At 45.1% G+C, this 12,085-nt stretch overlaps 1 protein-coding gene across 1 annotated transcript; it reads left to right on the top strand.

Moving 5' to 3' along the window:
• Positions 1–2,604: 2,604 nt before the first annotated feature.
• SIRPB2 (signal regulatory protein beta 2) lies at positions 2,605–11,754 on the top strand. Its single transcript, XM_087819290.1, has 5 exons — positions 2,605–2,674; positions 7,867–8,232; positions 9,452–9,793; positions 10,331–10,396; positions 11,609–11,754. The coding sequence occupies exons 1-5, from the start codon at positions 2,605–2,607 to the stop codon at positions 11,752–11,754; spliced, it is 990 nt and encodes a 329-aa protein (XP_087675416.1).
• Positions 11,755–12,085: the final 331 nt, after the last annotated feature.

Genomic DNA, 12,085 nt, shown 5'->3' with positions numbered 1-12,085 from the left:
ACTCAATCGTTCTGTAACATTGAAAGTAGCCAGAAGTTCTCAGACACGTCCATGATCTTTGGCTTCTCCATCCACCTCTGCTGCAGGAGGCAGTTTCCCAGCCTTCCATAAAATTCACTGCTCAAGGTCCTGCCTCTCAAATAACTGCCTGTATGTTTTCCTGACAAAATACAGATTGTTACAACCCCTCAGAATACTATTTCTATGTTTTCAAAATGTAAAAATCGCAAGCAGCATGTCTGTATTGGTTCCATGGTCCATTCGTTCTCTAATTTTTCACCTTAAAGAAATTGTCATTTTTATTATATTTTAAAATTGGATGCTTAAAAATAATAAATAGTTGGCCCGGCCAGGCGTGGCTCAGAGGTTAAGTGTCGACCTAGGATCCAGGCGATCAGGGTTCGATTCCCGGTCAGGGCACATGCCTGGGTTGTGGGCTTGATCAATGACTCTTTCATCATTGATGTTTCTCTCTCTCTCTCTCCCTCTCCTTTCCTCTCTCTGAAATCAATAAAGATATATTTAAAAAAAAAATTTTTTTTTAAATAATAATAATAATGAATAGTTGGAACAACTGAATATCTACATGGAAAGTCCTCAAGTACATAAGAGCTTGGCTTTTAGCAGGTGCTCAGTAAGTGGAGTTGCTATAGGTAAAGTAGATGAAACTAACATGCTCGGCATGTTGTAGAATCTACCTGGCAGCTGCCATTAAACACTGGTGAGTGATGGGCAAGTCCATGTGCCTGGCAATGGGAAGGACTGTCAGGAATTAGATTCCAGGCAATTCCAGGCCTGGAGCAGAGAGCAGGGGGAGGAGCAGGCTTGGAGGTTAGCGACCAGGTGTGGGCTTGGGCCAGGTGTGAGGGGCATCTACCTCGGATAGTCTCAGACAAGTTGACAGTCCCACGAAGAGGAGGGCCTCCCTGAAGGGTGACGTGTTCCACCTGGCAGATGACCTGGGAGCGAACATCCCCCTGGGCCGGCACCACCCTGGCTGTGCTGGAGATGCTGTAGGAAGGGCTGTCTCCCTCTGGGCCTATGGTGGTCTGGGAGGCTGGGAGCTCATTTCCTGCTGCCCACAGGTTCCTGCTGCTCCTTCTTACAGTTCTTGATGCCCCCAGACATGGGTCACTTAGAAACAGACACAGAAACCCAAATTATCAGCTTCTCTGTTATCCAATACTCATGACATAAATATGATAGGAGGGGAAAAATGGGCTGCTGGGAGTAGACGTCATAGAAGGGACAGTGATGTTAAGTGCAATTAGACGTTTACCAATCAAAGAGAAAGCAACACTATGACCAAGTTGTACAGTTTGATACAGTGAGCTAGACACATTAATTTTGGCATTGGTTCAATAATGTATATTCCTTTTAAAAAAATTTTTTGGTTGTTCTTTAAGGATATTATGTAGCTGAGGAACAGTAATTTCAAATAAGTTGAGAATTCCTCAACTATTTCAAGTGGGACATGGGAAACAGTAGTTAATTCAGGCCTGTTTGTATTGATGAATTAATGATTATAATGTTTTCTCTGTAAAAAAGGAGCATGATAATTTACTTTGACAGAACCATAGGAACATACATCAACAGAATTCTTGATCTTTAAAATTTTATTACCACAAGGCCACGAATAAACCAAGAGAATGGTAGGCAGGCTTTGGGGACAAAGAGACTGCCGTATGATTTTTAATAACTGAAAATAAAAGGCAAGTTGTATGTGTAGCATTGTAATGAGATCAGCATGAGATGTCTAAGGGCAACATTGGACAGTAGAAGACAAGGAATAATGCCTGCACATTCTAAAGGAAAATTATTTCCAATCTAAAATTCTATGTCTGGCCCAGCCAGGTGTGGCTCAGCAGTTGAGCATCGATCTAGCATCCAGAAGATCAAGGTTAGATTCCCAGTCAGGGCACATGCTGGGGTTGCAGCTCAATCCCCAGTCAGGGGCATGCAGGAGGCGGCTCATCAATGACTCTCTCATCATTGATGCTCCTATCTCTCTCTCTCCCTCTCTCTTCCTCTCTCTGAAATCAATAAAGACGTAAATAATAATAATAATAATAAAGAAACAATGGCTCTTTCCTACACTACTGGTGGGCATATAAATTGGCACCATTACTTTGGAAAATTTTGCATTGAACATTCACATACCCAATAACCTGGCATTTCCACTCTTGGCTCAGAAACAAAGGCTCAGAGATGGCAAATGAGTGTGAAGGGTCACACAGCCAGGAAGAGGCAAACCCAATACTTGATCCAAAGTCTGGCTGACTTGAGCACACACTATGGCAGCCATTGTCATCTCCCTCCCAAAGTGCTGAGGACAGAGGCTGTCGCAAAGAATCATTAAAGTTTTGACAGAGTAATTACAGGAACCACTGCCCAGACACAAAAGCAGGAAGCCCCTTCCACCAGGCTCCTTCCTCTTGCATCAGCAGTCTTATTTTGCCGTGTTCAAAACACTTCCCTAAGAAGCCTTCTCCTCAAGAAGCAGACACAGCCTTGCCCACGGGCCCCACTTCAGACTCGGACACTCATCAGAAAGCAAAGAGACCGCCAGTCTCAGGTTCCACTGGAGGCACGGTGTGCCCCGTGATGCCCACCCCTCCCCACCTGGCCCACTCACCTCCCTCTCAGCTGCTGGTGCTGCTTCTTGTCCTGTCAGGTGAGTGGGATCTGGGACAGAACAGAATTTACCCCTGGCTGGTCCCAGAGAGGGGCACCAGCTGCTCTGGCGTGCTTGATGGGGCTCGAACCCACCAAGGTGGAGTAGGAAGAAGGCGCTGAGAACTTTCCTGACCCCAGCAGAGCACAGGCCTAGTATCCGAAGAAGCAGAGCTTCTTGGAAAGCATAGTGAAGTTAAGCTTCCAGGCTCTGGGCTCATGCCAGGTGGGTTCTGGCTCGGACACTCGTGTGCCCACGTCAGATGCCACGGCTCTTCTACAAAGCAGGACAGCTAATGGGACCTTTCTCTAGAAATGTTGGAAGAATTAAACATAAAAATGGTGAGGCACAGCCCAGGGCCATTGATGTAATTTGCAGGGCCCAGTGCAAAAAGAAAATGCAAGTCCTTTGTTCAATTATTCATCGACCTGTGATTAAGGAACTCACGGTTTGATTCCGGGTCAGGGCACATGCCCAGGTTACGGGCTCAGTCCCCAGTAGGGAGCATACAGTAAGCAGCCGATCTCCCTTCCTCTCTCTGAAATCAATAAAGATATTTAAAAAAAAATAAAAAATTTTAAGGCAGCAACAGCTCAAGCATGGGGCCCATGTAACTATTCATGTGGAGCAGCCAGGAGCCAGCACTGGCCCAGCCCGAGGGAAACCTAGGCTCAAATCGCACCACCAATTGTTTTAAGTAACTTCTCTCTGAGCCTCAGGTTTCCCTCTCTGTAAAATAGGGCTAATCATAGGAGGTACTTCATGACTTTGTTAGGAGGTTTCAACGACATAATACCTATAAGTACAATTGACCCTTGAACAATGCAGGAGTTAGGGGTTCTGACTCCCCATGCAATTAAAATCCATGTATAACTTTCGATTCTCTAAAAACTTAACTAGTAATAGTCTGCTGTTGGCCAGAAGCCTTCCTTATAAACAGTCCACTAACACATAGTTTGTGTTATATGTACTATATACTGTATACTTACAATAAAGTAAGCTAAAGAAAAGAAAATGTTATTAAGAAAATCATAAAGAAAAGAAAATACATTTATAGTGCTGTATGTATTTGCTGAAAAAAATCTACGTATAAGTGGACCCACACAGTTCAAACCCTTGTTCTTTGAGGGTCAACTATACCTGGCACAATGTAAAGATTTAATAACTGTTGGCTCTTAATAGCATATGCATATCTCCTCTAAGATCAGTCTCATTTAGCTCTAAAGTCTTGGAGCTCCTGGGTATTGCTCAGCCTCTGGGTCCAGAACACTGTGGTCCACCACACAAGATGCTTGGCTCTCAGCAGGCTCATTCCATCTCTTGCCCATCTGGCCCCTTGCCCCATGCCCTATTGAGATCTAGATTCTGTTCATCACACCTTGGGTCCTCCAGGATGGTCACCTCCAGAAGGGACCTTGTTGGGACCCAGCTGTGGGGCCAAACCTAGATAGTCCCTTGTTCAATGGCTATAACTTGAGGCACCTCTTCACTTCTCCGAGCTGGTTTTCTTGAATAATGATAGCTAATATATTTAGCATTTACATTGTGCTGAGTCCTCCATCAACTATTGAAAGAGGGATATTGAAATCTCAGACTATTACTGTGCATTTGTCTATTTCTCCCTGCAGTTCTATTGGGTTTGCTTTATATACTTTGAAGTTCTGTTATTAGGTGCATAAATGTTTGTGATTTGTATTTCTTCTTGATTACTCCTTTATCATTATGAAATGACATTCATTATTCCTGGAGATAGTTTTTGCTCTGAAGTCTACTTTATCTGATACTAAAATAGCCACTCCAGCCTTCTTTTGATTAGTACTAGTATGCTATATGTTTTTCTGTCATTTTCTTTTTAACCTATTTGCACCTTTAATATTTAAAGTGCATTTCTTATCAGCAACAGATAGTTGGGTCTTACTTTTTTATCTAATATGACAATCTCTAACTTGTACTTAAGATATTTAGACCATTTACATTTAAAGTGCTATTTATATGACCAGATTTAAATCTATTACTCTCCTCTCTGTTCTTTGTTCCCTTTTCCTTCTGTCTATTTTTGGTAATTAAATATTTTTATAATGCTATTTTATCTCTTTTATTGGCTGTTAGCTATAACTCTTGATTTTGTAGTTTAGTGGTTGCTTTAGGACTTAATTATACATCTTTAATTTATCACCATCTACCTTTGATCATACCATTTCACATATACAGTCATGCATCATTCAGGAAAGGGACTGAGAAACACATCATTAGGTGAATTTGTCGTCGTGTGAACATTTAGGGGTCATGATGAACAAAGCAACATGAGATTAAATCACACACAATAGAAAATGATGCCATCAAGAGACGCAATAAAGATGAGATGCGTGAGGCTGCTGCCGGCATAACATGGCATACTGTTTCAGAGCAAACTTCTATTTTATAAGTAGAAAAAGTACACTCAGAAATAATGATAAAAAAGCCTGGCCAGCGTGGCTCAGCAGTTGAGTATCTACCTATGTATGATCCAGGAGGTCATGGTTCGATTACCAGTTGTGGGCTCGATCCCCAGTAGGGGGCGTGCAGGAGGCAGACAGCCGATCAATGACTCTCATCATTGATGTTTCTCTCTCTCTTCCTCTCCGTTCCTCTCTCTGAAATCAATAAAGATATAAAATATTATATATTCTAAAAAATAAAATTAATTAAAAATAAAGTAATGATAAAAAGTATAGTATAGTAAGTATATAAACCAGAAACACAGTCATTTATTATCATCATCAAGTATTATGAGTTGTACATACTTATATATACTATACTTTCATATAGCTGGCAGTGCAGGTTTGTTTACAACGGCGTCACCATGAACACATGAGGAATATGTTGCTCTATAACCTTACCATGGCTACAATATCATTAGGCAATAGGAACTTTTCTGCTCCTCTATAATTTTGTGGGACCACTGTAGTACATGAGGTTCATTGTTGACCAAAACATCATTATGTGATGCATGACTGTAATATAAGAACCTTGCGATAGTATACTAACATTTCCCCCATCTCTGCCTTTACTCTATTATTGTCTTAACTTTATTTATACAAGTTCTATAAACCTCACAATAGAATGTTATTACTTTTTATAATTTTGGGGCCTTGCTTTTCAGATTTGTTCAGTGAGACTAGAGCCCATCTCTCTGGGTAGAGTACCCTGTCTTGTGTTGTCTACCCATTGCCCTGTCGATCATGAGGTCTTCCAGTCTGGCTGGTGGGCACAGGCACTATTCTCAACCCTGTGCTGAGGGTTGGACACTGTTTTGTGCATACACTTGAGGAAACTACCTGAGGCCAGGGCAAGACCCACCAGAAAGGATTAGAGAGAACAGATCTGACTCATTTAGATAATGGTTTTGGGGGTGGGCGTTGCTGAACTTCTTGGAACTAAAGACACCGAGGACAAAAGCCATCCCTAGGATTAAATATGGTGTGTCACTTGGTCACTACTGTGAGGTAGTTCTTAGAGGCTAATAGTACACGTCTAGCTGCAGATAAGCAGAAAAAGAATTTAGAGTTTCACAGCCCTTCCCCATATCCTCTTAGAAGAGAAGAGAATGTTTGTTTCACTTCCCTACCTCATCTCACTCGCAACTGAGTAACACCATGATATACTGTACCGCAAGCTTATGTCTTAGAGTGAAACCGAGTTATTCCCAGGGCCTGATGGGAACACAAACCAAGGGAAATTCAGAACAAAAAGCTGATGACCTTCTGTTGAGCAAACCCCTAAGTCACCTGATCTGCATTCAAATCCTGGCCATGACTGTTCTGAGTGTACGGTTCACCTCCAGTTTCTTCAAATCTCTCTGAGCATTCATTTTCTCATCTCATAAATAGAGACAGTAAAATAGACCCTCCTCATAGAGTCCTGGTGCTTATGATGTTCATAACCTGGGTGTAGAAGAACTTCCATAGGTGGCTTCCACCCTCTTTTTCTGAGCTTAGTCTGAGGCCAAATTCAAAGTTCAACCTATCCCCCAAATAGACCCGCTTCACAGCGCATCAACAAGCATTGTTGAAGGAGTCACAGGAGGCGGGAGAGCACTTACAATGAGCACCACAGCGCATAAACTCTCTCTGCTATATTTGAGGATTAAGACAAGGGGCTCCAGAAACAGGCTTTAAGTGTTTGGATTGAGGCTCTGTCAGATTTGGGGGTCGGGGGATGAATTAGTCTGCTAGGGATGTAGTAACAAAGTACCACAGGCTGCTGTCTTAAACAACAAAAATTTATTTTTTCACAATTCTACAGACTAGAAGTCTAAGATGAAGGTGTCTACAGGGTTGATTTCTCCTGAGGCCTGTCTCCATGGCTTGTAGATGGCTGTCTTCTCTCCATGTCTTCATGTGGTCTTCCGTGTCTGTGTGTGTGTGTGTGTGTGTGTGTGTGTGTGTGTGTCCTAATCTGCCTTATAAGGACAGCCGTCATATTGGACTAAGACCCTCCCATGTGACCTTATTTTAACTTAATTACCTATTTATAGACTATCTCTAAATGCAGTCACATTCTGAGGTACATGGGTGAGGACTTCAACATATGAATTGTGGGGGTAGGGGGCACCATTCAGCCCATAAACGGTGATCCTGGGAAAGTTACCTAATCTTTCTGGGCACTCATTGTCTTCTGTTCTAAAATGGGGATGATGGCCCCTCCGGGCGTGGCTCAGCAGTTGAGCATCCACATAGGAGCCAGGAGATCGAAGTTCGATTCCCAGTCAGGGCACATGCCCGGGTTGCAGGCTCCATCCCCAATGAGGGGCGTGCAGGAGGCAGCCGATCAATGACTCTCATCATTGATGTTTCTATCCCCCTCTCCCTTCCTCTCACTAAAATCAATAAAATATATTAAAAAATAAAATAAAAATAAAATGGGAATGATGCTGCCCACCTCATGGGAGCGTTGGAAGGGACAAATACAAGCAGTTCCTGGCACATGGTGAGCACTCAAGTGCCATCCATTATTTGTAAGTTCTCCATTCAGTGGCTCTGTTCTCTCCAGCCAGTTGCCTCATCTCCTCTTTTACTTCCATCTCCAACAACACCCCTGGAGTGTACTGAACAATTGTTCTTGGTCAGCTAATGACTAATTTCTGTTAAGCTTGCCTCTTAGGTCTCCAAGACTTTCCTGTCCAGCTCAAGGTCTTTCTTCCTCTATTGTAGGAGCCTCTGAGCGGAGCAACGGGAATGAGTGGCAGGTGCTGCAACCCGATGGTCCCATGCTGGTGGCAGAAGGTGAGACACTCCTACTGAGGTGTACAGTGATGGGCTCCTGCATTGATGCCATGATAAAATGGGTCAAGGTGAGCAATCAGGGCCAGCAGGAAATTTACAACTTCAGACACGGCTTCTTCCCTGGGGTGACACCCTTGATCCAGCAGACATTGGAGCCACTTGATTGCGACCATTCTATCTATATCCATAATGTCACCAGGGAGCAGGAAGGAACCTACCACTGCGTGAGGTTTGACGGCTTGAGTGGACACTCAGAAATGCAGCTGGATGAGGGCACCTCGGTGCTTGTGAAGGGTGAGTATTAGGCCCTGCGGGTTATAACATTCTGCTCCGCTCTGTTTCTCTACATCAGTCACTTTTACCCACAATCATGCTATACACACAAAATCTCAATGGCACGTAGCAATTAGTATATCTCACTCACACATTACAGGCAGCTGGGGTGCTTCTGTTCCACACATCTCATCCTGGGGCCCAGACTGGCAGGGTGCGTTTTCTCATGGAGAGTGCAGCAGAACAAGGGACAAGTCCCAGCACTCCCGGTACATTTCAAGCTTCTACTGGCACAATGTCTGCTAACAGCCCGTTGGTTAGAGCAACTCACATGACTCAGCTCAAACTCAATAGACAAGAAAGTGTACCTGCTGTCGTGAGGCCATGGCAGGAATATGGATGTACCACAGGGGAGTCAAGAACTGGGGCTGATCATTTAATTTACCTCACTCCCCAAGGCATCAGTCATGTTATCTGTAAGTTCACCAGTGATGGCCTGGACACCCAAATCCTGGATGTGTCATTCAATAGAAGTGTGTTCTTAAATCAGTCACTTCAGATCTGTGTACTTCAAGTGCCTAACTTGAAAAATAGGCAACACAATTCCTACTTCAAGAGTCATTCGGGTAATGAAACAGAAGAACCGATGTTTGTGAAACCACTCTGTAAACTGCTGACATGGAGAGTATCTGTGGGTGTGGTGGAGGTGGGGGGTGGGGAGAGATTCATTTTAGCTTGATGCAAGCATTTCAGGAAGACTTCTCTGACTCCTTCCAAGCTGTGGCTGGTGCCTGCTCTTGGTCCTGCAGTCGTCTGGATATCCAAACTCAGAGGGATTTTCTGGACCATCTCCACCACCAGACTGAGAACTTTTTCAGGGCAGGATGTTTGTGTGTCTTTCTAAGCTTTATTTTCCCCAGTCTTAGCATTAGCACAAAGTCAGTACTGAGGACTTCTGTATTGCCCTGGCCAGAGTGGCTCAGGTAGTTGGAACACCATCCCAGACACTGAAAGGTTACCAGCTCCATCCCCAGTCAGGGCTTATGTGGGAGGCAACTGATCAATGTTTCACTCTCACATGGATTCCTCTCTCTCTCCCTCTCCTCTCGTCAACTACTGAGTAATGAGGGGACACAGGAGGGAGTGGCTGATTGAAGAAAGCAAGGAAGAGGAGGGAGGGAAGAGATGAGTGGATGATGGAAAAAGAAAGAATGAAACAAGGACCTCTCTTTGAATTCAGGAGCTGAGAGCCTACAGCCACACCTCTGGATCATCCAGCCCCAGGAGTTGGTGTTGGCAACCACTGGAGACACTGTCTTGCTGAACTGCACAGTACTTGGATATGGTCCTCCTGGACCCGTGAGGTGGTTTCGGGGGGCTGGTTTGAGCCGGGAAGCCATTTACAACTTCGAAGGCATCTCCCAGCCCAACGTGACTGCAGTCCACGCCTCCAGCAGTGATTTCAGCATTCTTTTGCAAGGTGTCTCTACTGAGTACACAGGCACCTACTACTGTGTAAAGTTTCACAGGAAAATTAACAGGCAATACCTGTCTGGACAGGGCACCAGGCTGAGAGTGCAAGGTAAGACAGGTGATCTAGGAGATGTTAGGGGAAAGGGGAGGTTATCCACAGGAACTCTTCACCATGTCCCAAATAAGCCAGCTTTTCTCAGCCTCCATGCCTTTACATAAGCTGTTGCCTCTGCCTGGAATGTTTTCTCATTTTCTATGTCAAACTCCTGCTCATCCCTCAAAGCTCAGCATAAATAGCCCCTCCTCTGTGAAACCTTCTCCTTTTACCAGGCAGAGTTAATTTCTCCCCTTTCTGGGTACCATGGAACTATGTATAGTTAACAATTCAACAAACATCTAGTGCATGCCTGTTGACTGTTCTTCACTGTACTCGGTGCTATGGATACTGCAATGAATTAGACGTTGTTTCAACCCCAGAGATGCTCAACAGGACTAACCAGTCCCCGCTACTAGGTATGACTTCTAGCCCTCATCCCAGATGGACGCTGGCAGACTCATTTTGGTGACCCCAGCTCCAAGCACAGGGCTCAGAAAGTGGTGGGACAGAAAGAAAAGTGGAATTTAAGACCACCTCTCTCCCTTGCAGCAAATTCCTCTTCTCCCCAAGAGACAGAAGTCATCAATCAACATGTAGCCAGGAGATTTCTGTCAGGTGAGTGTTCTTACCTCCAAAGGAGTTAACCAATACCCCACAGGCAAAGGTGGGGCAAAGATGGCTTAGCCATGGGAAGGGACCGGTCCCTTCTAGGGCCCATCTGCCACCAAGAAAGTTCCTAGAACTCCATCTCAACCGCAGAACCGGGAACCCAGAGAACCTTGCTAAAGCTCAATCAGAGACACAGCCAGTTCTAAATGTTCAATGGGCAGTCTTGTTTGAGAGGTAGTGGACTGCCCATGATTCCTGGTAAGATTACACCGTAAAACTGTACGTAACAGTGCTAAATAGCACATGGCTCTATAGCTAGGCTTCCTGGATTGAGCCCCTATCTCTCTGTGAGATTGTGGGCAGGGTGCCTCACTCCTTGAATCTCTGATGTCCTGCTCTGTGAACTGAGGGCTTCGGGAAATCAGAGAGCCTACCTCACAGGGTTGTGTGTGGATCCAATGAGTCACATGTGCTGAGTGCCCAGAACTGTGTCTGTCACAGCACCTGTTAGCACTCAGGGGCATTGATGACTGGGAGAACTGGGAATAGAGGTTGCCAGGTTGCCCTCCCTGATGCTCAACCCTGTTCCTCCCATTCTTGGGAGCCCATCACTTCTTCAACACGTGTAGCCTTGAGCAAATCACTTCCCCACTCTGCGTCTGCTTCCTCATCTATACAAATCGCATTGCTCTCCTGCCTTGCAAGATTAGTTTGAGGATTATATTAGGCAATTAGGAAGTGCTTAGCTTGGGGCCTGAGGCAGAGAAGCCAAGCAGCCAATAAATGAAAGTAGTTTTCTATTATAGCAGGTCCTTGGATGACGCCATTTCCATCATTTCGTTATAATGTTAATAAGATGCCGTAGGAAAGTTCACTCTTGTTTATATGAACTAGCTTATGCTAAAGTTGGTTTCATTACATGTATGTTTTACTTAAAGTCACAGAACCAATCGATTATGTTAAGTGAAAACTTGCTGTATTGTCAGAGGTCAGGGAGGTCATCAGGATGATTAAAGGTACAGGTAAGATATTGAGCAAGGCCTTTTCAGGCCTGGGACAAAGGGAGGGGAGGACTTGGATCTCCTCTGCCAGTATAGAAAGAATGTGGCCCCAGAGGTTATGGGCAGCTGAGCCCAACCTCGCCCACAGGGAGCACTAAGTGTGGACTGTTAAGGGCTCACCTGAGGTCCTTCCTGAACTCTCCTTTGTATCCCCCAGGCCTCCTGTCTGTGCTCACGGTCGTGGTCCTGGGACTGAAGGCAGTGACCTTGGCTGCACTCCTGGTGGCCCTGGCTGCCCGCTGGAGAAGAGCTGGACAAGAAAACATCAAAACCCCAGGCCCAGCAAAGTTGCGCTCATTTTAGCATGCAGCATGGGGCATGGGTGAGGGATCAACTCCAGAGAGGTACCCTGAGTCAGAGGGGGGCCAGGGCTCCCCAACTATTTCTCTGTCTCCAATCCCAGCCTCCAGATGTCCCCCAGGGCTCATGACAAACTCCAGGATCCCTGCACCTGGTTTCAGTTCACCTGGTGAAATACCCCACCTGACACTGGGTTCCCCTCTGACGAATCTTCCTCTCTCTTCTCAGCCTATTGAGACCCTCCTTGTCCTTCAAGGCCTTGCCGAAGTTTCTCCTCAAGGCTCTTGCTTCTGCTGCAGTCCCTTCTGAAGTGCCCTCCTCCTTCCCCCATCGC

Source organism: Miniopterus natalensis, chromosome 7 (assembly GCF_054644295.1).
Source record: "Miniopterus natalensis isolate mMinNat1 chromosome 7, mMinNat1.hap1, whole genome shotgun sequence".
In the NCBI taxonomy this organism is placed as follows: Eukaryota; Metazoa; Chordata; class Mammalia; order Chiroptera; family Miniopteridae; genus Miniopterus; species Miniopterus natalensis.
Note: the sequence above shows the minus strand (reverse complement) of the source record. Positions and strands in the feature narration are given on the sequence as shown.

Excerpts from the sequence above, each read along its gene's own strand:
- SIRPB2 (XM_087819290.1), top strand. The coding sequence starts at position 2,605 with ATGCCCACCCCTCCCCACCTGGCCCACTCACCTCCCTCTCAGCTGCTG. Across the intron at positions 2,675-7,866 it reads GCTGCTTCTTGTCCTGTCAG|GAGCCTCTGAGCGGAGCAAC; the intron begins GTGAGTGGGATC and ends CCTCTATTGTAG. Across the intron at positions 10,397-11,608 it reads AGCCAGGAGATTTCTGTCAG|GCCTCCTGTCTGTGCTCACG; the intron begins GTGAGTGTTCTT and ends TGTATCCCCCAG.